General features: G+C 36.6%; 3 protein-coding genes across 5 annotated transcripts in view; 1 reads left to right on the top strand and 2 right to left on the bottom strand.

Moving 5' to 3' along the window:
- Window positions 1-1,999: 1,999 nt before the first annotated feature.
- LOC112142951 (clathrin interactor 1) lies at window positions 2,000-11,638 on the bottom strand. Its single transcript, XM_024266643.2, has 12 exons — window positions 11,406-11,638; window positions 7,583-7,687; window positions 7,345-7,441; window positions 6,355-6,463; window positions 5,993-6,175; window positions 5,539-5,707; window positions 5,242-5,458; window positions 5,091-5,169; window positions 4,935-5,012; window positions 4,528-4,850; window positions 4,112-4,295; window positions 2,000-2,496 (listed from the first exon to the last, which is right to left on the bottom strand). Exons 1-12 carry the CDS (start codon window positions 11,444-11,446, stop codon window positions 2,099-2,101), a joined length of 1,983 nt encoding a protein of 660 aa, XP_024122411.1. The 5' UTR covers window positions 11,447-11,638; the 3' UTR covers window positions 2,000-2,098.
- An 831-nt stretch (window positions 11,639-12,469) lies between these two features.
- Window positions 12,470-15,307, top strand: tmtops3b (teleost multiple tissue opsin 3b). Its single transcript, XM_024266646.2, has 5 exons — window positions 12,470-13,221; window positions 13,804-13,972; window positions 14,273-14,444; window positions 14,525-14,758; window positions 14,834-15,307. Exons 1-5 carry the CDS (start codon window positions 12,882-12,884, stop codon window positions 14,999-15,001), a joined length of 1,083 nt encoding a protein of 360 aa, XP_024122414.1. The 5' UTR covers window positions 12,470-12,881; the 3' UTR covers window positions 15,002-15,307.
- Window positions 15,308-16,457: 1,150 nt separating this feature from the next.
- The window catches only part of tpst1l (tyrosylprotein sulfotransferase 1, like), an 18,040-nt gene continuing 12,151 nt past the window's right edge, over window positions 16,458-22,346 (bottom strand). For all 3 annotated transcript variants that reach the window (XM_036215166.1, XM_024266641.2, XM_024266642.2), the window contains 3 exons: window positions 21,789-22,042; window positions 18,231-18,432; window positions 16,458-16,963 (listed from right to left, as the gene is read on the bottom strand). In XM_036215166.1, coding sequence (XP_036071059.1) covers window positions 16,928-16,963; window positions 18,231-18,432; window positions 21,789-22,042 — 492 coding nt within the window. In that variant the 3' untranslated portion in view covers window positions 16,458-16,927. The remainder of the gene's footprint in view (window positions 16,964-18,230; window positions 18,433-21,788; window positions 22,043-22,346) is intronic.

Below are 22,346 nucleotides of genomic sequence, written 5' to 3'. Positions count from 1 at the left end.
TCTTTTGTTCTTCAGTTAGCTTGAACCATTCGAAGCCAGTAAGATTTTGGCAACCTTTCTCCTGGACTGGTGGAAAACTTTCAGGAGGATCTGAGTCCTCACTACCTTTTCTGTGCTTGCTCTAATTTTTGAATAAAACTTTATTTAATTATGAGGAGAATCAAGGAATAACTGCAAGTAACAATTACAACATTGACTTAAATAGAAAACACACAATTTGTTTGGTTAAATTGAAACCCAAAGTGGATTTTCTTGTTCTGCAGTATGAACTATGACGGGAGAGGATAGATTATTTATTGGTTTAACTTTAAAATGTTTCGGTATTATTTTTCTGTGAAGATTACATAAATCATTTTTTTTATTTGGCTATGTGAGGCTTTCTGAATAACCATAAATGTTATCATTTAGGCTGTGATTGTTACACTTTTTTCTGTTAACCTACGAACTGTAGTGTAACAGTGTCTTATAGGGGCCACAGTATCTACTGAGGGATAATACCACCTAGTCCTATACAAAACATGTTTTTTGTTTTTAAATTGTCAGTTACACTGTATTAGAAACCATAGACTTCACCCACCAAGGCTACAGATAAACAAATTAATGGTAATTTTTGATAATTTAGAGCACATTTGTTTTTACCTGTTGAACATAAAAGAAGAAGGTCCACAAAAATTCTTTTTGAATGTTATAATTTAATTTCATGTTAAAGTAAGTGCAGAAAATATAGATTACAATCAAATCTTTTTTTTTTCACTGAAGAGAAAATAAAAGACAATTTAAGTGAACTACATTAGCTGTAATTGTCCCATATGAACAAAAATATTCGACTTAAACAAATAAAATATTAAAGAAAGAGTTGCAGAGTTGTTTTTTCCAAAGAGGAAACAAAATAAAGATTTGGTCTTTTGGAGGACAGTGCCTCAGAAAATGAAGAGAGGCTCCACTTTTCTGTGTTAGCACATCAAGCTAAACAAAAAAAAAAAACTAGACTCATATACAAAGTCGCACACTCACTCAACACACAAAATCACTCTGAGCTCCCACAACAAACCTCAGCTGAAATGGATACGGACAAAATGTTCTTAATCAAATGTATAAAATATGGAAGGAATGACTTTTAAGACTCAAGTTTGGGAGTTGCTTTTACATAACTTATAGAGGCAGAATCAATTTTAATGACATAAAAATGAATGACTGCTGTAAACATACTCTACGAAATAACGGATTTAAATCACCTTCAGGAAAACACTCCTGATTCGTCTTTTTTGTGTGTTCATCTGTCATAGATCCATAGGACATATGAAGAATTGCTTCAATTTCTAGTAACATTTATTCACTGATGTTAGTGTTCTTGAATTAATAGAAAATACTAGGTAAAAGTGATTCGAGTAAAATTCAAACCCAGGCAAAAAGTCTTGTAAATCCAATCAAACCGAATCATTTTCAGACAGTTCTTGTTCTTGAAAAGAGCTGATGAGTTTCAAATGCATTTATATTTTTTTACATCAACTTTCTATGAAATGCCATCGCTGGACAAAAACAGATAAAAGGAAGTTTACATTTGCAGAAGTGTTTAAATAACTCTTCTGTCCACTGTGGAAATACCAATATTTAGATGTTCTGATGGAGTTGATAACAGTAAAATGGATTCATTTTCTGATTTAATTTGATCAAGAAAATAAAGAACTGAGGCGACTATGGAAAATTAAGGCAGCAGAATTATTCGTTTGATTTCACTGTAGCAACAGAATCCTTTGTGCAGTTTAATCAACTAAACGAAGGGAGTTTCCTACAAAATATTTAAAGTTTGTTTTCCTGACATGGAAACGATGGCTTGAGGCATTCCCGATGCCGTTACAGCACTCCTGTTTCCTTTCACACACCAGTTTGTGAAGAGCTTTAGTGCTGCTGCACTAACACCATGATTATGATTGGGATAGTGAACACACGCTGATGCCAGCTCACCAAACTGAGCGGCAAAAAGCGAAACATGCAAAGGTTGTCTTCAAGTCCAGCAGTCCTTTAATAGTTCACTCTCTCACGATGTCTAACATGCCCTCCACACATACAGAAGATATCCACACACATTTGCAAATCTTCATTTCCCAAAATTGCCAAAGTTAGTGAAGGCATCTTGCTTGGGTTGGACGACGGCGGGGGTGATGGAGTGATTTAGGCCCATTCCTACTCCGGGCACCCCCATGCCTGCCATGCCGCCCATCATAACCGGGGCGGCCATGCCCATATTCATGCTCATGTTCATTCCCATCAGAGCTTGGTTGACGGGAACTCCACCCTGTAAACCTGTGGCCATTGAGGGTGGCATACCTGCAGCCAGGGAAGCAGGCATGCCCGTCGCCATGGACGCCGGCATTCCCATGGTCATGGAGTTACCTGACAACATGGCATTGGATGGTCTTATGGGTGTCACGTTGGGTGGGGAGCTGAGGTTCAGTCCTCCAAAGTTCTGGGCCAACAAGTTGATAGGAGGCACTCCTGTGGAGAAACATAAGAGCAGCTCTTAATTTATTAATTCCATGTTAGTAAAGTTATGTTGTGTCCGACAAAACAAAAGGCAGTTTGGTATATTCCTTAGAAAAATTAATGTACCCAATGATATACAGACATATAATAACTAGTGCTGTCAATCGGTTAAATAAATGGATCAGATTAATCACACTTTTGGGTTGTGATGATTAATCACAAAGTTTTACCAGGTAATTTTTATGACAATATGTATCTTTTGTACAAAAAACAGGCCAGAGAGAAAATGTTTCCCTTTATTTTCATTGTCTGAAATGTTTATCTTTATAAAGTGTTAACCCAGAAAAGTAACTTGTGAGCACAAAACGCATCAACAGTAAGATGAGCAAAACTTTAAAGACTTATGTCTGGAGTATTACTCCAAGAAAACAAAGATGCCGATAAACAGCCATAAAACATTGTGTTTCTGCACTTTAAATGATCCAGGTGAATACTCTATTCTGATTGGATGCTGGGTGTGGATGCACGCCTAAAAAAAAAAAAAAAGTTCACAATGTTGTACATGCACAGATTTCTTCAAAACAAACTTTTGCATCATGATCTGGATAAAAAGAAGTGGTAACAGGTGAACTTTCTGTCTGAACTGATTCTTTATTCAGGCTATTTGTGATGATCATTATTTATATCACTTTCATTTGCCACTATATTCGAGATTGCTTCCAGCTCAGCGACACATTGCCATGTTACCATGACAACGGGCCACATTATCAATCAAATAGTCTGCCTGTTGTGAAATAGCGATCCAAGCCTAAAAACAATCTAGAATAAAGAACTAAAAATTGATGGATTATTTCTTTCTTTTGTAATTGACCCTGTTATAAGTGGGATAGTGCCCGATGAAGTGTGCATTATCAGAAATTAAAGCATACCGTGGAAGCCTGAACAGGAGGAAAACGGTTGCTGTGCAGGGTGTAATCAATTAGTGTTAACAAATATCCATGCGTTAATTTTTTTTTTTTTTTGATTAATCGCATGTGTTAAGATGTTAACATTGAAAGCCCTAATAGTAACTCAGAAAATATCTTAACTTTATTTTTTTAAGTGAGGTGCTAGTTTTGTAGAATTGTGTTAATTTTTATTTATTTAAATAATAGAACATGTTTTAAACTAGCTGACGCATCAAAACCTTAGTACAGAAAAGTGAAAGTTTTGCTTGCAACTCTTGATTGCAAAAGAAATGTCGACAAATAAGAAGTTAAATGGTTAATTTTTGTAAGTAAACTGTTATTGCTATCTAGACTAGAGATATTCTGTTTATTTTAACATTTTTTTATTGCAAGTTAGATAGAAAAAAGTTTGTTTTTGAGTAGATGAAGATTGCATAAACTCTAAAATGTGAAATTAATTTAAAAAGTTGTGGAAAAGCAAAAAGGTGACATTATTTAAAGGAAAAATATGTCTATTTTAGTTGGACTTTATAAACTTTCAAGGCTGTACCTGAATATCAGCATGATATCCCTAAAATTTGTAAAACTGAATTAAATTGAATTTTCTTGTCTCTGATGTGAAACCTTAGATAACATCAAAGAGCCAAAATAACTGAAATGTGTTTGTTTCGGCGTCATACCTTGTTGCTGGATGATATTGTTGAGAGTGGGCGGAGCTTTAGATGGGTTGAGGCCTGCCGATAGAAAATCCAGGCTAATGTTGACAGAAGGGTCGGACCACGTTGACCCTAGTGATCCCTGACCTCCGACCCCAACCTTCTGCTGTTGTCCCATTGGCTGATGGGATGTCATACCTCCTAAATTCTTAAAAAAAAAAAAAAAAAAAAAAGGGATTATAAGATGTTAACTGAACAGGAAAGCGAAAACACATTTGATGAAACACATGTTTGCATCAAAAGAAAAATTCCATAACCCTCAATTAAATTCTGAGAATTAAGTAAATTTGATGTTTTTAATCAGAATATTTGATGTTATGGGTTTTAAGTTCGAAAGATTCAAATGTTTCTGTGATTTAATAGTTTCCTGTAAGGTTTACCTGCTGTGATCGAGAAAGAGGCATGCTGGGCATAGTAACAGATGTTCCCGGTGCCACCGCTCCCAGAGAGAAAGTCATGCTCTGAGAGGCACTGAGGGTTGTGTGTGGGTTGGTTAGTTGGTGGTTAATTCCACCCATAAGGTCAAAGAGCTCGGCCGATGGAGGGACAGGGCTGGGCTTAGCAGCTGGGGCCGGGGCTGACTGGGAGCTACCGAACAGGTCAGTGACGGCCGGGGAAGGACCGGAGCTGGAAGGATCTGGGGGGTTTCCAGAAAAGGCACTCCAGTCCCCAAACTCTCCGTTTCCATTGGATGATGTAGCAGCTAGACATAAAATAACATTAGTGTGCATAATTACAAGCCAGACTCTTTATTTAACATTCATTTGGAAGGGGTGAGAGTATTTACCTTTTGAGGTTGGGAGGCTGGCAGAAGCTGCAGGTGAGGAAAAGTCTGCAAAGCCACCAATTAGGTCTGAACTATCTCCTGGATAGATCAGAAGAAAAAAACAAAACTTAAACAAAAAAAATGTAATGCTTTCCATAAAGTTCGAACTATAGTTACCTAGTGTAGCGCTCTGATTTGAAGGGTCAATCTCCAGCAGGTCAGCTATTCCACTGCTTGAAGACCGTCGGGCAGACGACTGAAAAGAACGGAACACAAATGTTGAACTCGCTCAATCACTGACACTGTGTTGATAAATGTGAGTGAAGACCTTTTCCTCTGGACTCTTGTCTCCTGTGTAATGCGCTGCAGCCCCCAGGTCCAGAGTCTTGCTGCTTGCTGCTCCACTGCGCTTCCGTGTGGTGGTGGTGGTGGTTTCTGTTGCTTGTGTGATCTGGATGCTCTTTGTTGTGACGGTTTCTTCTTCATCTTTAAACTCGTGCGTTTCTTGCTTTCCATTTCTTGATGCTCTGTCTTCCTCGTTGTCACTACGGCAACCAGAATGTCCAGTCAACTATACACGCTTGATGGATTCCTTAAAACTGTGGACTGTACTATCACTTCTTACCTGTTTCTATCTGGAGAGTCGTCTCGTTCCTTCTTCCTGAACTTATTCAGAGTGTCATCGATGGTGCTGCCGATCTTATCGCTGATCTCTCCCAGCTTCTCACTGAAGGGAAACGTTCCTCTGCTTTTGTCCCACTCCTCATCCCATTTACTTCGATCCAGTTCATTCGCTGCACAGAAGAAAAGAGTGATAGGAGATAATTCAATGTCATTTATGAAGCAAAGTGATTGATCCTCAACATAGTATTAAAAAATTACTCCATGCATAAACTGAATGGACAAATCCGCTTTCTTTAAATACCTGGATTATTTCAATATTGAGTCATTTATATCACTAGTCAGAAAGAGATTAATCTGAAAACTGTCTATAGTTTATTTTAAGATTGCATGTTTGTTTAAATGAAATGTAAACATTTGTCTTTACTTCAATTCAATAGAAATAGTGAATAACGTACAGTTCTTGAAGCTGCCTCCTCCTCCTCCTCCTCCCATAGTGTCAGAAGAGACACCAATATATTTATCCTTGTTCTTCTTGGCTTTCTTCCTCTCCTCTCGGAGTCTGTCATCGTCCTGGATAAACTCCACCATCTCTTTTACTTTCTGACGGACATTGATCCCCTGATCCTTTCCGTTCTCATCTGCACACGGACACGAGCCCAAAAAAGAACAGTAAACAATATTTAAAACTTCAGAAAAGAGTGTTTAACACAAATCCTCAACTGCACATATTAACTGTATAATTTTGCTGACACATATTTGGACTACAATTAGATTTTAGACATGGAAAAAGACTAACTTAAGAGATCCAGAGACTTACCTATGAAATTGTAGTTTTCTAAAGACCTCAGGTCATAAATGTGTTCTCTGGCACTTGTTACAACTCTCTCAGAGCCATTTCTGATCAGATAGGCCAGCAGCAATAAGGCCTAGAAATGACAGACATTTACAGACAAAATATACTTCAAATTTCATATTTACAATATCTATAAAGTGTTTTAAATATGTCAAACATGAGCAACTTCTAATTCTGACTTCAACTGTATTTTTTTATTTTATAAAACCATTTCAAGTGGTCTTATTGTTATGATTATATAGTTCTTAGACTAAATCAAAAAGCCTGTGTCATTTTTTTTTAAGACACATTTTCGGCAGAGCAGCAGGAGCTCATTAGAAATTCACTTTTGAGTTATTGGTGGGACTGTTTGCGCAGAAGTTGGATCTGCTAATTTCCCAGCATTCCTTTGTTTACATTCTCGCCCACTAGTGACAAGCGCCTCACAAGCCCAAGCTAACATTAGCGCAGCAAAAAAAAAAAAAAAAAAAAAGCAGAGCAATATCCGAGTTATCCAGCCGGAGAGTTTTGAGCCAGACGCCAGCTCAGACGAGGAAAATGAAGATGTTAATGGATCTATTTGGATGCTTTAGAATTGGAGCAGAGAGAAGAGATTTTGGCCAAACTTGGCAGCTATTACATCACAAACCACAGGTTTTCATCTGCTCCTTATCCAACACAATTTAAATAAATAAATACTCAAAAGGCCCTTTTAATCTTAAATTATTTTATATATATCCTCCATCATGAGTAAAATGCTACAAGAACATGTTAAAACACCAAAAACACAATTTTCATCAGAGTAGGTCTTTAAGAATATAAAATAACAGAAAAGTAACATGTCAGAAACCTACTGTTTACAAAGCAGGACTTAAATTCTGTTTGAGCAAATCCTGTCTAAGCTTAGTGGAATAAACAGCAGCATATTAGACTGATACAATGTGCAAAATATGTGCAACTTTAGCCAGAAAGTACCTTATAGACTCGTCTCCAGTTCTTCTTGTTGTCCTTTAGCATCCTGGTCCACAACATGTTCATCACTTCTGGAAACTGTTCATACATAAATGTGGATCTATCCAGAAAAAAACAAGAAATCACAGGCATGTTGGTAAAATAAAAAACCGGCTTAATGATCGGAATATTGTGGTTGATCAACTAAACACATGACATCAAGAAACATTCTCGTTAAGATCTTTACAAGAGTTACACCTACTTGGCTATCTCTCCCATTAGTTGTCCAGAAGGTCCCCAGGGGTCATCATTTGTGGCTTCTCTGACTTTCGACTCAATTTCTGAGTAGTTCATCACCACATTGGTGCTGTTGAGACAAATGGTTTATTTAGAAATCACAGTGCATTACCTTTAAAACAGATATTAACTCAACCTCATTTTGACATGAATGCACATAATTACACTTCCACACGCACTACACTCAGGTCACAAACAATAAAAAAATAGTTTTAATAGTTTTAATGACCTAAGTTAAAGTCCCACTCTGATCCTCTTTTGATCTATTGTAAAATCATTCCCAGTAGTCTTTTACTTCTGATTATGCTATTTTTAGCCAAAATCTTGTTTTATTTCTAGGACAGTTTCTGCAGAGCAGCAGGAGTTCATCAGAAATTTGCCTTTGAGTTGTAGGCTGGACTGTTGGCAGGGAGTAAGCTTGTGCTCCTTTCCCATCAACCCTTACAGCCCTCACAACCCCAACCTAAGATTACTAGTGCGACAAAAATGGTGAGTACTATTGGAGCTATCCAGTCATACAATTTTGATCCAAATTCCAGCTGAGATGAGGAAAACAAAGACGTTCATGGATCTATTAGTCTGTAAGTGGATGCATCAGAATTGAGTATGTGACCCGCCAATTGTATATTTTATGCAACAACTACAAGCTTTTTGAAACACCATTTTTTTGTTTGCTCCTGATTAAAAAAATGAGAGAAGAAATATTCAGAAACACAATTTTAATCTTAATTTTCTTTAAATATATGAATAAAATGCAACAAGAACATGAAACAGAAACACGGTTTTCATTGGAGTTGGTATTTAAAGACAGGTTGCTTGGTTCCTTTTCTTAATCTGAGCCGTTTTATTTTCTCTAGCTTTCTCAGAACCAAAACTCAAAGCTAATTTTCTCTGCCAACGCTGTGAGTTGGCACAGTTGATTATTGAGTCTGGCTTTTTTTTAGTCTCCGTGATGGGTCACTGTCAAGCTAGTACTTTTAAAAATTCAGCAGATGTCATAATAGGAAATAGATCCAATAACAGAGAATTAGGGGCGGCTCACATTTCCATAAACCTGAAACAATGACAATGAAATGTTACACATTCTGTTCTATGATCTTGTTATAATCAGATGGATTGACAGAGTTTTAATAAAAAAAACCCTCAGCTTGGTGTTTTTTCCTGACAATTACTGTAGTATTTCTTTGCGTAGAACACTTGGTGTTTCCTTTCCTGTGTGTGGTGGCAGCACCCCACAATAAATAGAATTTGTTGCTGTCATTAAGAGACTTATTATTTGTTTTTTTAAGTTTATTCTGTCATCTACTTTGGAAAAAAATGCTGTTTTATCTTTTCTCTTCCTGTGTTTTATTGAATCTCACATTCCCTGCAGGACAACTGATGCTTAAGCCTGTTATCAGTCAATACAGCAGCAGGGCATATATCAGTGTGACTCTTTATCTGAGGGAAAATACCGGCCACAGCTGCTACTTTACTTTGGAGGATCAATTCATGTATTCATCATATCCTGGCGAAAGCAACCACTCCATTCTGTCTTTTAGTCTGATTTAACTTTGGTTATCTGACATCTGTGTTTACTTGTTATTTTTGAACATTTTTTTTATGATTTTATTAAATTAGAGGGAAACTTTATCTTAATCAATATTGAAAATAGCTCTCTTGCTGCAAAAAAAATCTCAAAAATACATTAAAAAATGAATCAGTTTTAAATAGTGGTATAGTAAACCACACTGTTAACAATTATGTATGATGTATCATGCTAATCAGAAACTAATAAACCACAGTCACCAGTTAGGGGTTTGGGGGTTCTCTCATAACATTTTCAGGTCATGATGTTTGATGAAATGAACAGAAATAAAGTTTAAATATTAAAAAAAACTACAATAATCTTAAATTGATTTAAATTAGAACTATTATCATTAAATTACTTTGCAACAAGAGCTGCAGCAGTTTAATATCTTGTACATCAAGTTGTTTAAAGATGGTGTTTGGATCACATTAGGCTTTTTAAGTATTGAAATAGATGCATGTTCAGGGTAACTCAGTGAGAAAGAAGAGAGCTTAGGTATCTGTCTTTTTTCTATTTTTGCTTTTGACCAGTGGTTTAATCCCATTTTCATTCAAAATATATAAAAAACAGGGTATTGTTATGTATATTTAACAATTGATTTAAAAAAAAACATTCCAATGGTTATAAAGCAGTGAATCATATTAGACAGGACCTGGAAGACTTTTGTCTTTAGAACATTAAATAATAACAGGGAAATTAATTAGTTTGAAGTAGGAAGTTGTGACAAACTAGGAAAAAAACGTATTTTTACTTGACATACTCTTGTGACATGGTAATAAATTGAAATTTTTGCATGCTCATTAAATTTAGGATTTTAATCCATTCCAATAATCATTACATTTTATCTTATTGAAGTTAAGGATATTTCTGACATCGATTAAATTTATTAGAACTTCTAACAAAACGTTTAGGGTAAATCAGTAATAAAAATATGCAAAAACAATATGTTATAGTTTCCTTAACCCTTAAAAATACATGGTGACATCAGAATGAAAGGAAAAAAATGGTCTGTGGAAAATCCCAATTAATTTGACCTTTGAAAAATTGTGGCCTGGATTCTTATGAATCAGAATCAGAATACTTTTATTGTCATTGTTGCACAAGGAGCTTGTGATACAACAAAAAATCAGGTGCTCTCCAGCCAATAAAATAAAATAAGATAAAATGATAATATTGGTTAACAAACTAAAAATGTCTTCACACCAAATGTTTTTTATTGATATGCAATTGGTTTGAAATTTAGGTTATAAATACAAAAATGACTCAGGAAGAAGAAGGGATGCAAATAAAAATCTTATGATAAAAATATACATTTATTCCCTGTCAAAAGCTAGCCTTCAGTCCTGTGTGATCTTAAATCACATAAGTCATTTTGATCTAAGATAAATAAATTCCAAAGTGCTTATTTATTTAGCCAAATCACAGAAGTGTTTATCTGTTTACTAGTGAGAGTTGTGCTTCATCTTAATACAAGATGATTATGCTGTGCACAAACAGGAAGCTGCTAATCTTCATCCTACTGGATTCACCACAACAAATATGTGCATCACGCTACACACAGGGACCTGCACTAAGCATGCACTATGAGCTGATGCTGTTTGCAGCAACACATGCTCAAACTGCTGGGATGTGATGGTAACCGAGCTGCAGTGCTCCGGACCAGAGGAGGAATGGGCCTCAGCAAACCATGAGGGAGCTGTGGCAAATGGAAAAATACCAAATGGACATTTGACCACTTTTCCCAAACACAAAAGTTAACCGTTTTATCTATAAATAAAGTTGGTCAAATGTGCAGCTAATGTGCATCAAAGGTGGAATATTTTGGGGAAACAGCTCACACATGATTGACCTGACCAGGGATTGGAATTGCTAGCCGAATTAGCTAACTGAATAGCATCCTATTAGAATCACAAAATACATGAGTTTTTATTTGTTTTTATTGCCATTTTTAAATAACATCCTTCAGGTTAAAATATTACACGAGAATATGTTAACGCAAAACGCTGCTTTCTATTAAAAAACAAGGTAATTGGTTGGCGGCTAGCCAGCAAGTAAAAGCTAACAGCTGAGGGCTATCGTAGTGACGTCACGGCCCGTATCTTCTACTCCGTCAGCGGTAAAAGCTGCTGATGCTGCCCGCGAGGAGCCTCTCCTCTAACCGGTTAGTCTGGAAGCCACTTAGCGGCCAAGCTCCGCCCGCCTGCCCGTCGGTACTCACGCTTTGTCCACGAGCTCCCGGACTTTCCACATGTTTAGCATCTCCACACGGAACCGCGGGCTCGCCGCCTCGATACTGCGTCGCCCCCCGTGTCTCTAGAGCCCACAGGCCAGAGGTGGTCTGGGTTACCGACGACAATCACTCCACTTGTTCCGATGAGCGTCGCGGTACGACGGCTGCTGCGGGTGACGGACCGGCCCCTGTTGCTACGGAAACGTCCTTCTTGGTCGACGTCACTGAAGCCTCGCGATGCAGCCTCGCGAACGGAATCGAGATGTATGAAGTATAAATTAATATTTGAATAAACATCAATATTTAGCATAAAGAGAGTCTCAAATGAGTTGCAAATTAAATAGTTTAGATGAAAACAAATAAATAAATAAATTACAACAACAATGGCGAACACGCGCAAAAATGACCCCCCCCCCCCCAAAAAAAAGATGCACTACCTTAAAATATTTTTATTGTGTTATGTTGCTTAGATCCTGCCTATTTATTCATTTATTTTGTCAACTCAAAAGTTTACTTTATTTTTAAAGACACAGATTATGTGGACGGGCCATCAAACTGTTCCAGGGCATTCTTTTTTGTTTTGTTTTCTTTCTGCAAATTGCACTTTGGATCTTAGATTTAATTTTTGTTTTGTGTTAAAGAAGATTGTAAAATCTGCTACAGGCTGAACGTGTGTTTATGGTAATAAGGTATTTTGATCCAGTTGATTTTATAAGGCAAACATCAGTAAACAATTAAATGGAAAATATTAAAACAAATACTTTGCTTATGTGTAATTGTCAATATGTTTAAGCGTTTAAGCAAGGAGCTTTAAAAGTAATATATATATATATATATATATATATATATTAAGTCTGACAGAAATTGGAGCTTTGGTTGACCTATAAAACACCAAGGCTAATAAACTAATTAAAAAATAACTGCAGTTTATGGTAAACAGTCTAACTGGTTTAACATACTGTGTTTTAGTGTCCTTTAGCATGTGAGCTCATGGCTGGTGATTTTTTTGGCCTGTTTTTTAAGTAAACCACCTCTTACATTATTGATGAGTTGGCTCATTTATCACACCCCCAATCTGCCCCACACACAAATAACACATTAAATTAAAAACAATTTTTAGAAAAAAAGCCTCCATATATTGTATTTTTTTTTTCAAAATGTTACTAAATTCTGGTAAACAAATTGCATTTTAAAACAAATTATTTCAAGATGTATAGTCAACTCTTAGTGGTTCATTGGAAGAGGAGCTGTCCCTCCCTTTTTACCCACTCTGCATTTCCCAGTAGTCTTCATGAGCTCCAGACATGTCTTTCAAACTCTAACCTTTCTTTTTTTTGCATTAAGGTTTTTAATTAAAATGTTTTTTATTTATGCACATTAAACCTGCAACTTTATTTAATTTTTGACATTTATTTCTTCACTTCCTTTTTTTTAACATCTTTGTTCAAGCTTGACCAGGTTGCCATGGCGACACCTAATCTGCAGCGTAGCAACAACATCAGCACCGATCAAGGTCCCGGGTCAGACTACGCGGCGCTGACCCGGACCGGTCACACGGTGGCGGCGGTCGCCCTCGGCTGCATCCTGGTTCTGGGTTTCTTGGGAAACTTCCTGGTGCTGCTGGTGTTCTCGCGCTTCCCCGGGCTGCGGACTCCGGTCAGCCTGCTCCTCATCAACATCAGCGTCAGCGACATGCTGGTCTGTCTGTTCGGGACTCCTCTCAGCTTCGCCGCGAGCGTGCGCGGCCGGTGGCTGACCGGACCTCACGGCTGCCGGTGGTATGGCTTCTGTAACGCGCTCTTCGGTAACTTATAGTAACTTCGACATGTCTATTATTGTTTTTTTTTTTTCCCCAATCTATATTTTCCCCTAAATTTACTCATTTAATCATCACATGTACCAATTTATGCTCTTAATTGGATTTGGTTTATCCGACTTTAACCTAAAATGAATTGTAATATTTGGTTTATTTCAATTTAATGTTTTAACATCAGTCAATCATTTCATGCACTGACAACAAAACCAGCAATAAGTTACTTTAAAATGTAAATGTCTCTTTGAGTGAATACATTTACAAAATCAACTTTAAAAATTAAAATGTGTTTTTCTGCATATTTAAATAGTCACAACATGGTTTAAAATGTATTTTCAGATCAAAGTAAAAGCTCAAATGCTGGATAGTCCTAATTGATAGTTTATGTGTCAGCTTAAAAAACGTTTTTCCAATTATTTTTTGTCATGCATTCAAGCACTAGCAATTCTATCATCTAAAGTCACCAAGACGGACCTTGCTTTTTTTTTTAATGGTTTTGGAGTTGTCATGTCAAGCATGTGTCACTTAAGTGGTGAACAATCAGTGTCTCTTTTTTTTTTGTCTCTTTTGTAGGTGTTGTATCCCTGGTGTCTCTGTCCCTGCTTTCCTTTGAGCGTCACTCTGCTCTGTTCAGCGGCGTCCAGTCGTACCCATCTCAGTACCGCAGAGCCAGATTGGCCGTGGTCGTCTCCTGGCTCTACTCGCTGGCGTGGACTCTGCCACCCCTTCTAGGATGGAGCAGGTCAAAGAACTGAAAATGATTTATGTTCATTTTTAATTACAAGCTAAAAATAATAAATAATAAAAAAAAATATTCCTGTAGAGCCAAAAATATCACAACAATGCCCTAAAGCTAAGCTCAAATGTTTTAATTTTGCTAAAAAAAAAAAAGAATTTATTTCTTAAAGACTTGCAAAAGTTTTCTCAAAACCAAAACAAAAAAGGCAGACAAGATTAACGTTAACTATGATGAAACAGTAATAGGAGAAACTGACACCAGCATTAATACATGAATCATGTCCACTGTTGTTTTGTGGAGCAGCTATGGCCCTGAGGGTCCTGGAACCATCTGCTCGGTCCAGTGGCAGCGGCGTTCGGGTTCGGCTCGCTCCTACATCATCTGCCTGTTCATCTTCTGTCTTCTCTTGCCGCTGGTGCTCATGTTCTTCTGCTACGGGAGGATCCTGCTGGCTGTTCGGGGCGTGGAGAGGCGGGTCCGTCTGCAGCTTGACCTCTGACACCAGTTCTCGTGTTCTGTGGGTCCGTCAGTGGTTTGATTGCTTGTACCCATTAGGTGACCAGTACAAACCAGTCTCTGGTGGAGTGGAGAGAAGGACGCGTTCTTTCGATGGTGACCGCTATGGTGGCGAGCTATCTGCTGTGCTGGATGCCATACGGCGTGGTAGCGATGCTCGCCTCCTTCGGGAGGCCAGGCACGGTGCCGCCAGCTGCCACGTTAGTCCCCTCCCTTCTGGCAAAGACCAGCACCGCCCTCAACCCTCTTATTTATGTGCTGCTTAACGACCAGGTAAGAATTTGATCTTTCCAAATATTTTTTTAAGCCATAAATTTGTTTAGATTATCTTTCATATGGTGCTTTCAGTTTTCCAGGTGTTTCTTCTACATGATCAGGTGTGGCTCAGAAGCTCCGCCCTTTCCAGCCCAGCCATCAAGCACCAGGTGTGAGTGGCCTCCTATTCTACCCACAGAGGAGCAAAAGCCCCCGCAGGACACACCAACACCAAGAAATGAGGCTCACCGTGAACCATAAAAGGAAAGAAATTAATTAATTAACACTAGTACTGCCAGAAACAATTATTTTAATAGTCGACTATTGAATATTTTTTCTGATTAGTCGACTAATTGGGTCATTCGCATAATTGATGTAGCGCACACACTGAAGTTGATAACCAGCTAAAATATTAGTTAAATGCCAAATTAACCTAAAAAACTGAAAAAAGGTAGCCAAACGTTACATTCTCCTTTGGTTTCTGCACGACAGAGACATGATGTAAGGTGGTGAAAGGGCTTCTGGGTATGTGAATGAAAAGTCAAAATAAAGTGGCGGTCCTGTGAACATGTATCTCTGAGCTCTTTGTTTTACACATGAAACTCCGCACTACCAACATCAAACCCTGAAATTGTTTGATTTTGAATCACCAAAAGGTTCCCAATTTCTTTGTTTTTTCAACACTGATCTGGAAGTAAATCTTGTAAATTTAGCACTTTAAATCTCGCAGATTTCTGAGTTTTAATCCAGTAAATTTATGAGTTTTTTCTCGTAAATTTACATAATTTAAAGGGTAACCAAACAGGACAGTTGGAGGCTGACTCCATTCTCAGTCCAGATTTGAAAAATGCTGCTGAGTTAGTTACAAAATCAAAGGTGGACGGGGCTTTCAAACTGGAGCTGCAGAGCATGATGATACAGAACTTCTGGGATTTACACAAGTTGACCAATCACAAATTCAACTGTAATACATTGCTTCAACCTGTAGGGGGCAGCATGCAAACAGTTTTTACTATATTTTCAAGAATTAAGTTTATTTTAATTTCTCAAAAATATGTTCATGACCAACAGACATGACCTTTAAAGCACCATTTATAGAGTTCAACAGCCAAAAAAAGTTTAGGGTCTGGTTACTCTTTAAAGTCGTCATTTTAAAAATAAAATGTTCTTTATAAAGTGGCCCTAATACTCCATCATACTATCAGACATTACACCAATAAGAATCTTTTAAATATATAGAAAGATCATAAAATGGTTAAAAATCTGCACACACATTTTAAATTGACCATATTACTATTAATGTTTTTGCTTTAAAACATGTTTATGATGTTATGAAATAATTTTATAGTAATACATATTTATCATAATATATATTTTTTTAATCATACTGAATATTATTATAATCATGTGGCTTTATTCCAGAAACTCTAAATTAAAAATTACAATTTTCCAAAGTGGCATTTTTTATTTCACATTGCTGTTTTTCAGGATGACTTATTTATTATTATTTATTTCAAGCCAGACAAGGCGGAGACTCTTTTGTGATTGGCTACTCCTTTCCTCAGACATTAGCAGCAGCACCAACTCATTGACTGTATATAAAAATAATGCTAACGCTAGCGGGCTAGCATTAGCATCACGTAAAGCTGTTTTCAGTTTTTTTTTGTCTACAAAAGGGGGAGCCATAGCTTTTATCAGAGAATTCAAGTACAACGTGTTAAAGGTGACATTCTGGATGTTTTTATTAGTATTCAACATTAATTAGAAACTCTCAATGGATGGCCAAAAAACAAAATAATTTAGTAAGAAAATAAAGATACATTTTCAAAAATATACAGTCCTTTATGAACCTCCGTGTGTTTGTTGTAGAAACATTCACATTTTGATGAAATTACAAACAAACTAAATCATGATAAAAGAGTATCAAAAGACACATTGAACATGATGGAGATGAACTGTAAGAAGCAGCAAACTTCCCTGAGCAGACAGTCCACTCTGGAGGAGAGAGCTGCAGACCTGCAAGAGATTGAACCTCCAACTGCTGCCGTGACACCAATCGCTTCAACGCCGCAAGTCTTTGAGAACAATTCAAAACTACACATGTAACACCGAAATGTTAAGTGTAAATACTGCTGATGTGGAAGTCCATGTTTAAGGTGCGTTCATAGGATGGAATGAGAGTCCAGTTTAACTCGGGTGAAGAGTGTCTGCTGCCTTTGCTCCCTGAGGAAAGAACACAAGCATCACTGAAACAGAATCATCACAGAGAACTGTACAGCAGTGCTACGAGGTGGTAACACAGAGCATGCATGTACAAATTTGTAACTTTCCTTTTAGGAATTGAAATTTAATGTATAAATGAACTGGACTGTGTACACAAGAATAACAGCAGCTTTTCTAAACAGATCACTGATCATCTTTTGATCTGTTTTAGAACCGATCCCAGTGATCTTTTAATTATGATTTAGTAATTTTAGCCCAAATTAAAAACTGTTACTCATCAGTAGTTCATTAAAAAGAGAGCTCCCCGTTTACACACTCCTGCTTGCTTGGAGCCCCTCACACCCCCAAGCTAACATTTCTGGTGCAATAAAAATGCTGAGCAATATTGGAGCTATCCAGACGTAGAGTTTTGAGCAAGATGCCAACTCAGGCGAGGAGACTAAAGCTGTTTATGGATCTACTTGTCTACATAGTCTCTACAAGTGGATGCATCTGAATGGAGTGGAGCAGGGAGCATTTTTTCATCTGGTCATGCAAAGCGCCCCCTGCTGGAATTTTTTGGTATTCATTTAGGAAACAGATTCAAGGAAAGGGAGGACTGATAATTGTCCATGAGTTGAAATGTTTTGTCCCAACTTAGAATAACCGGATGTATGTATTTGTATTTTTCCACTTGTATAGAAAGTTTGTCAAACAACAGGTAATTTCAACCATGAAATCGCACATCTGACCACAATAAATTAGATTGGTTTAACATTATTAAGAATAAAACCATAAAAGATTGTAGATTCATTTATTTTAAAGCTACACTTTATTTTCTTTTGTGGACCATTTGGTAACATATTTATTTGGAGAATTCAACCTTAATTTCAAATACATTTAATGACTTGATGTTTATGAATTGGGCTTTTGAACAAGTTTGTATTTACAAGAATGTTTGTGACTTACAGCAACAAGAGAAAGCAAAATATTTTTATTTTGGTTTATTTTTTCTTCGTCTGTTACACTTAGTTATGTTATGTTCTATTTTTGTTTTTCTATTTATTCTTTTGACAATGATATGCACAAAACTGTGTCCAGTAAATTTAAATGTAATCTGCCTTTTCTAGAAAAAAACAAGAACATAAAAATCTAAAAGAAAAAAAAAGAAGAAAAGCAAAGTATACAATAGTCATCCAGACTTTAAAAAATATAAAACTTAATTTTTAATTTAAAATTTTACATAAAAAAAATACAAATCAAAACTGTCTGTGATTCTCAGACTCACCCGTGAGGAGTTGAAGGGATAAACCATGGACTCTGCTTTTGTATAGTCAGGGGGGTTGGCGTGGGGGTCATATCCCAGACGAGCCAGCATTGGGGCGATTTCCGCCATGTCGTTGACGACGTCAGAGGGAACATGGCCCACCCATTTGGAGAGGGCTTCTGTGTTCACAGGCTTCATCACCTGGTCTGTTGAGCGCTCGACTCTGCAGAGACAAAATATATATATGTATATATAATAACCCCATAAAAACAACAGAAAGTTAATATGGCTTTGAACATAAAACAATCAAATCAGCCTTGGTGTTTTCTGTACAAATGTCACAGAATCCCCACCAAATACAATGTATTTGTGAAGGTTATAAAACATCCAAATGGCTAAAACAAAACAATCCTTACATAACAAACTCTAAGATAGATAATGATGCCAGTCCTTTCCAAACGTGGCCTAATTCTTTCAAATAAACTCTGTGTTTGAGCTTATCAACGCTCAGCAGCCGGATTTCCTCTAAATCCCACGCGATTTTGCTCTCCCTTAAGCAATGCTGCTGTTAAATCACGGGAAACATAAAATTAGAAAAATCTACAGTGGGGGAAGGTCCATAAGCTTTAGATGACCTCAAAGATTTGCATGCTTTGTGGAAAAATTTGCTATTTTTTTTGGGGGGGGGGGAAATCACACAGCTAATGTTTTTACAAATGTATGCACAAGTGTCAAGATTAATTCAGTTATGAGCATTTTGAGTCATTCAAGTCTTTGAATATGATGTGTTTTTGAGCCAAATTGGAGAAATTAACAAAGAAACAAAAAAAAAGATCTCTGAACTCTGTTTTAAGATCAATGCATCACATTATGTCTTTGAAAAGAGCTTGAAAACGTCAAAATAAACTGCCAGGGTATATATTATTATTTATTTTTTTATAGTCCATAAATGACTTTCTTTCTTTAAATTTAGAAAAGCAACTGATTCAAATCCTAAACGATCAGAGGCAGATTACATGGACAGCACTGTCCCATCAACCCCTGAGGCCTTTTTTATGGGATTTAGTCATGATCAATCGCTGTTTTTAAATTACCTAGACCTCGTCTCTTTCAGCCAAACAGAACTATTACATAACAGAAGCAGATGGCCTTGAAAAGAGCACAGAAACTCTGCATAGATACATGGCATAAGTTTCAAGTTTCAATAAATAATACATTCTAACTCCACGAAGGTGTGATCAATATGAAACTATTACAGATGAGGTTTTCTTTGTAGATATTTTATGTCTAAAAATTGCAGGATTGGATTTACGAAACAGATTTGTGCGTTTGTAATTCTCCATCACCCACATGGAACATCTGCATGTGCTGAGCCCTTAATAAGCATGACTGAATTTAGAAAGGCTTTGGAAACAAAGTAGGGCACTTTGCAGATTTTCTGTTATATTTAATTATTCCTCTTTGTGCTTTTACATCTAAGCCAATGATTAAAAAAAAAAAAGGACAGATGGAAACAGGATTTTAATCGAGTCTAAACCTCAAAGAGGACCTAAACCTAACATTCAGGCAAATGATAACATTCACATTACACTGAGGAGCAGCAGGAGTCTGTCATGAGGAACAGGACGGCTGTTTTTTAAACAAATAAAGCTGATAGTTTATTAGTTTACAATACTGCCCTGATTACAGTTTGCTTTCTAAATGTCAGCTGCTTCAAATGTAAAAATAACTTAACTGTAAAAAGAAAAAAAAAAGGAAAAGCTACAAAAACTTAAAACACATTTCTTGAATTCCCACTTCAGCTATATTTTTTGTATTGTAAAATTGTTCCCTTTTAATTATAATTATGCTTTTTGTTTTTCTTTAGGCTAAAATCAAAATATTTGTTTTTTAAATATGGTTTCTGCAGCATGGCAGGAGTTTATCAGAAATGCTTTTCTGGGTTGTGAGCCGGACTGTTGGCGTGGAAGTTAGCTCTGCTACTTTTAGAATAAACCCTTTGTTTACACACTGATTTGAATAAAGAAATACTCAGATATTAAACAAATCTTAAATTCTTTGAGAAAAAAATGCAACAAGAACATGTTAAAAACATCCATCTTCTTCCGCTTAAAACATCAAAGATAATATTTTCATTGGAATGGATCTTAAAATCTTTAGGTTCGACCTTTAGAAATGAAGACAGTTTGAAACTGAATCAGGAACATATTGGATAAAGCTACTTGCTTTAAAACAAGGATTAATATATAGTGATGGGGGGAATTTATTTATTTATTTTTTAGATGCATCGATTATGATCCATAAACAATTTTGAATCGTTTTATGAATTTGAAATAATTGATAATAAAAAGTGTATATGATTTAAATGGAACTAATCGTGAAGCGTTTTTCACTGATATTTTTGAAGAGCACACTAACATAGCTGAGCTTCCAGATCTCGTCATCCAACCAGCCCAGACTTTGATTAAAGCGACCGTTTGGAAGCATTTAGGCTTTCGTAGTGTTGAGGGTCATTTGGATAAAAGTCACACGGCGTGTAAGTTACGTCACACCAAAATTAAATATGCAGGGAACACAACAAATTTGCAAACTAACAACAGAGGGGGAAGAGAGGGGAAACAGTCCAGGTGCTACTGGTGTGAGTGTGGCTTCAGCAAAAGCACTTCCGATGAGTCCTTCTAAACCTTTGGTTTAAACACTGTTCTAAAATATGTTCAAGTAGCTTGCTAGACACTGTTTATTTTGTTTGATTTGAGGTAAAAAAGCATTTCAATAAAGCTGGGCTAATGATAAAATTTAACATTATCTTATAAAGGTTGTTGAGTTTAAAGAAAATTTTTCACTTTTGATGGTGTGAAAGATTTTCAATTATAAAACTGAACATTTTTCATGTCAGAATCTTTGTGTTCTCAATAAGTTAAACAAATATCTTTACATAAAAATGCACTTTGGTGGAAAAAAAGTAAGTCATATTGGTTTAGTGTCTTTTAGTAGAAAGAAACATTTCTAAATAAAAAGCAGATCTGGGATACATTGGTAATAGTTTTATAATTGAATTGTTTCATAATCAATTTGTTGCCTCCTGAATCGTAATTGAATCAAATCATGAGGTGCCTCAAGATTCCCACCTCCACTGATATGAGCATCAACTCCATAAAACAGTCAGCAATATATTTTTTAAGGATGATCTCTGTAGCATAAAGTAAGAAATATTTTTTGATCAGTTATGTCAAAAGAAAAAAAAAGTCTTAAAAAAGGTGTATACTTGTTTAGCGCTTTACTAGCTAAAACTAGCTTTACTAGGCCCAAAGTGCTTAACAGTCACAGTCCTGTTCATTAAAGGATTTCAACAATTGTTTCTTAGCCTCTGTTTTTGATGATAGTTGGAGCTTCATATCAATAAATATTTTTTGTGTTTATCTCTATAGGCACTCAGTTCAAACAATGCATTTGCACTCTTATTTAGGATTAATTTAAACTCCAAATTCTAATTTAAACCCCAGTTTTAATTCCAGCTGTTTGTGCTATTATTTTTTTTAGAAACTGTTAGTAAAAAAAAAAAAGGCTTTAGATGCTTACTTGGACAAAGACACCCCACCAGCCTTTCCAATCAGCTCTTCGTGGTGCAGCACTGAAGGATCCCACTGCAGTTCAAGGAAGTTGAGTAACTTCCTCATTTCTAGCTCTGGGTGCAGAACGAGCTGCTCGTACCGAACGGGCATACATCTGACTTCCCCGGCGGCCTGGCACTGGGTGAACATGGTCTCCACTGCACTGTTCCACTTGGTCAGACAGTCTCTGTAGCTGGTCAGGTCAAAGCCAGAGATAGTCACCTGTGGATCATAGAACTGATCAACACAGGAGCTCATAATCTTAACTCCCAAAAGGTTAGAACTAGAATACTCCTCCTTGGACAAATGCGTTCTAAAGATAACCTGCAATAAGTGGAATCTGCAAAGTTGGATTACAAATGTTTTTAGGCAGTAAACTCATCGCTACACATTTTAAGAATTATAGAATTAAGCCAAAGATCTATTCGCAATCAAAGCTTTATATCTCTGCCAAGTTGAATGTATTCTCTATAAGAGACATGGCACAGAGGAGAGGAATTGACAAAGTCAACAGCCAATCAGGATA

Source organism: Oryzias melastigma, linkage group LG14, assembly GCF_002922805.2.
Source record: "Oryzias melastigma strain HK-1 linkage group LG14, ASM292280v2, whole genome shotgun sequence".
Lineage (NCBI taxonomy): Eukaryota > Metazoa > Chordata > Actinopteri > Beloniformes > Adrianichthyidae > Oryzias > Oryzias melastigma.
The sequence above is the reverse complement of the archived record's forward strand: the minus strand, read 5'-3'. Positions and strand labels throughout refer to the sequence as shown.

Bases quoted from the DNA above. Each gene is read 5' to 3' on its own strand.
- tmtops3b (XM_024266646.2), top strand. From the start codon at position 12,882: ATGGCGACACCTAATCTGCAGCGTAGCAACAACATCAGCACCGATCAA. The intron at 14,445-14,524 runs GTCCGTCTGCAG...TGTACCCATTAG, and splicing joins TTCGGGGCGTGGAGAGGCGG to GTGACCAGTACAAACCAGTC. The intron at 14,759-14,833 runs GTAAGAATTTGA...TGGTGCTTTCAG, and splicing joins ATGTGCTGCTTAACGACCAG to TTTTCCAGGTGTTTCTTCTA.
- LOC112142951 (XM_024266643.2), bottom strand. From the start codon at position 11,446: ATGCTAAACATGTGGAAAGTCCGGGAGCTCGTGGACAAAGC. The intron at 5,459-5,538 runs GTAAGAAGTGAT...TGGTTGCCGTAG, and splicing joins GACTCTCCAGATAGAAACAG to TGACAACGAGGAAGACAGAG. The intron at 4,851-4,934 runs GTAAATACTCTC...TTTTATGTCTAG, and splicing joins CAGCCTCCCAACCTCAAAAG to CTGCTACATCATCCAATGGA.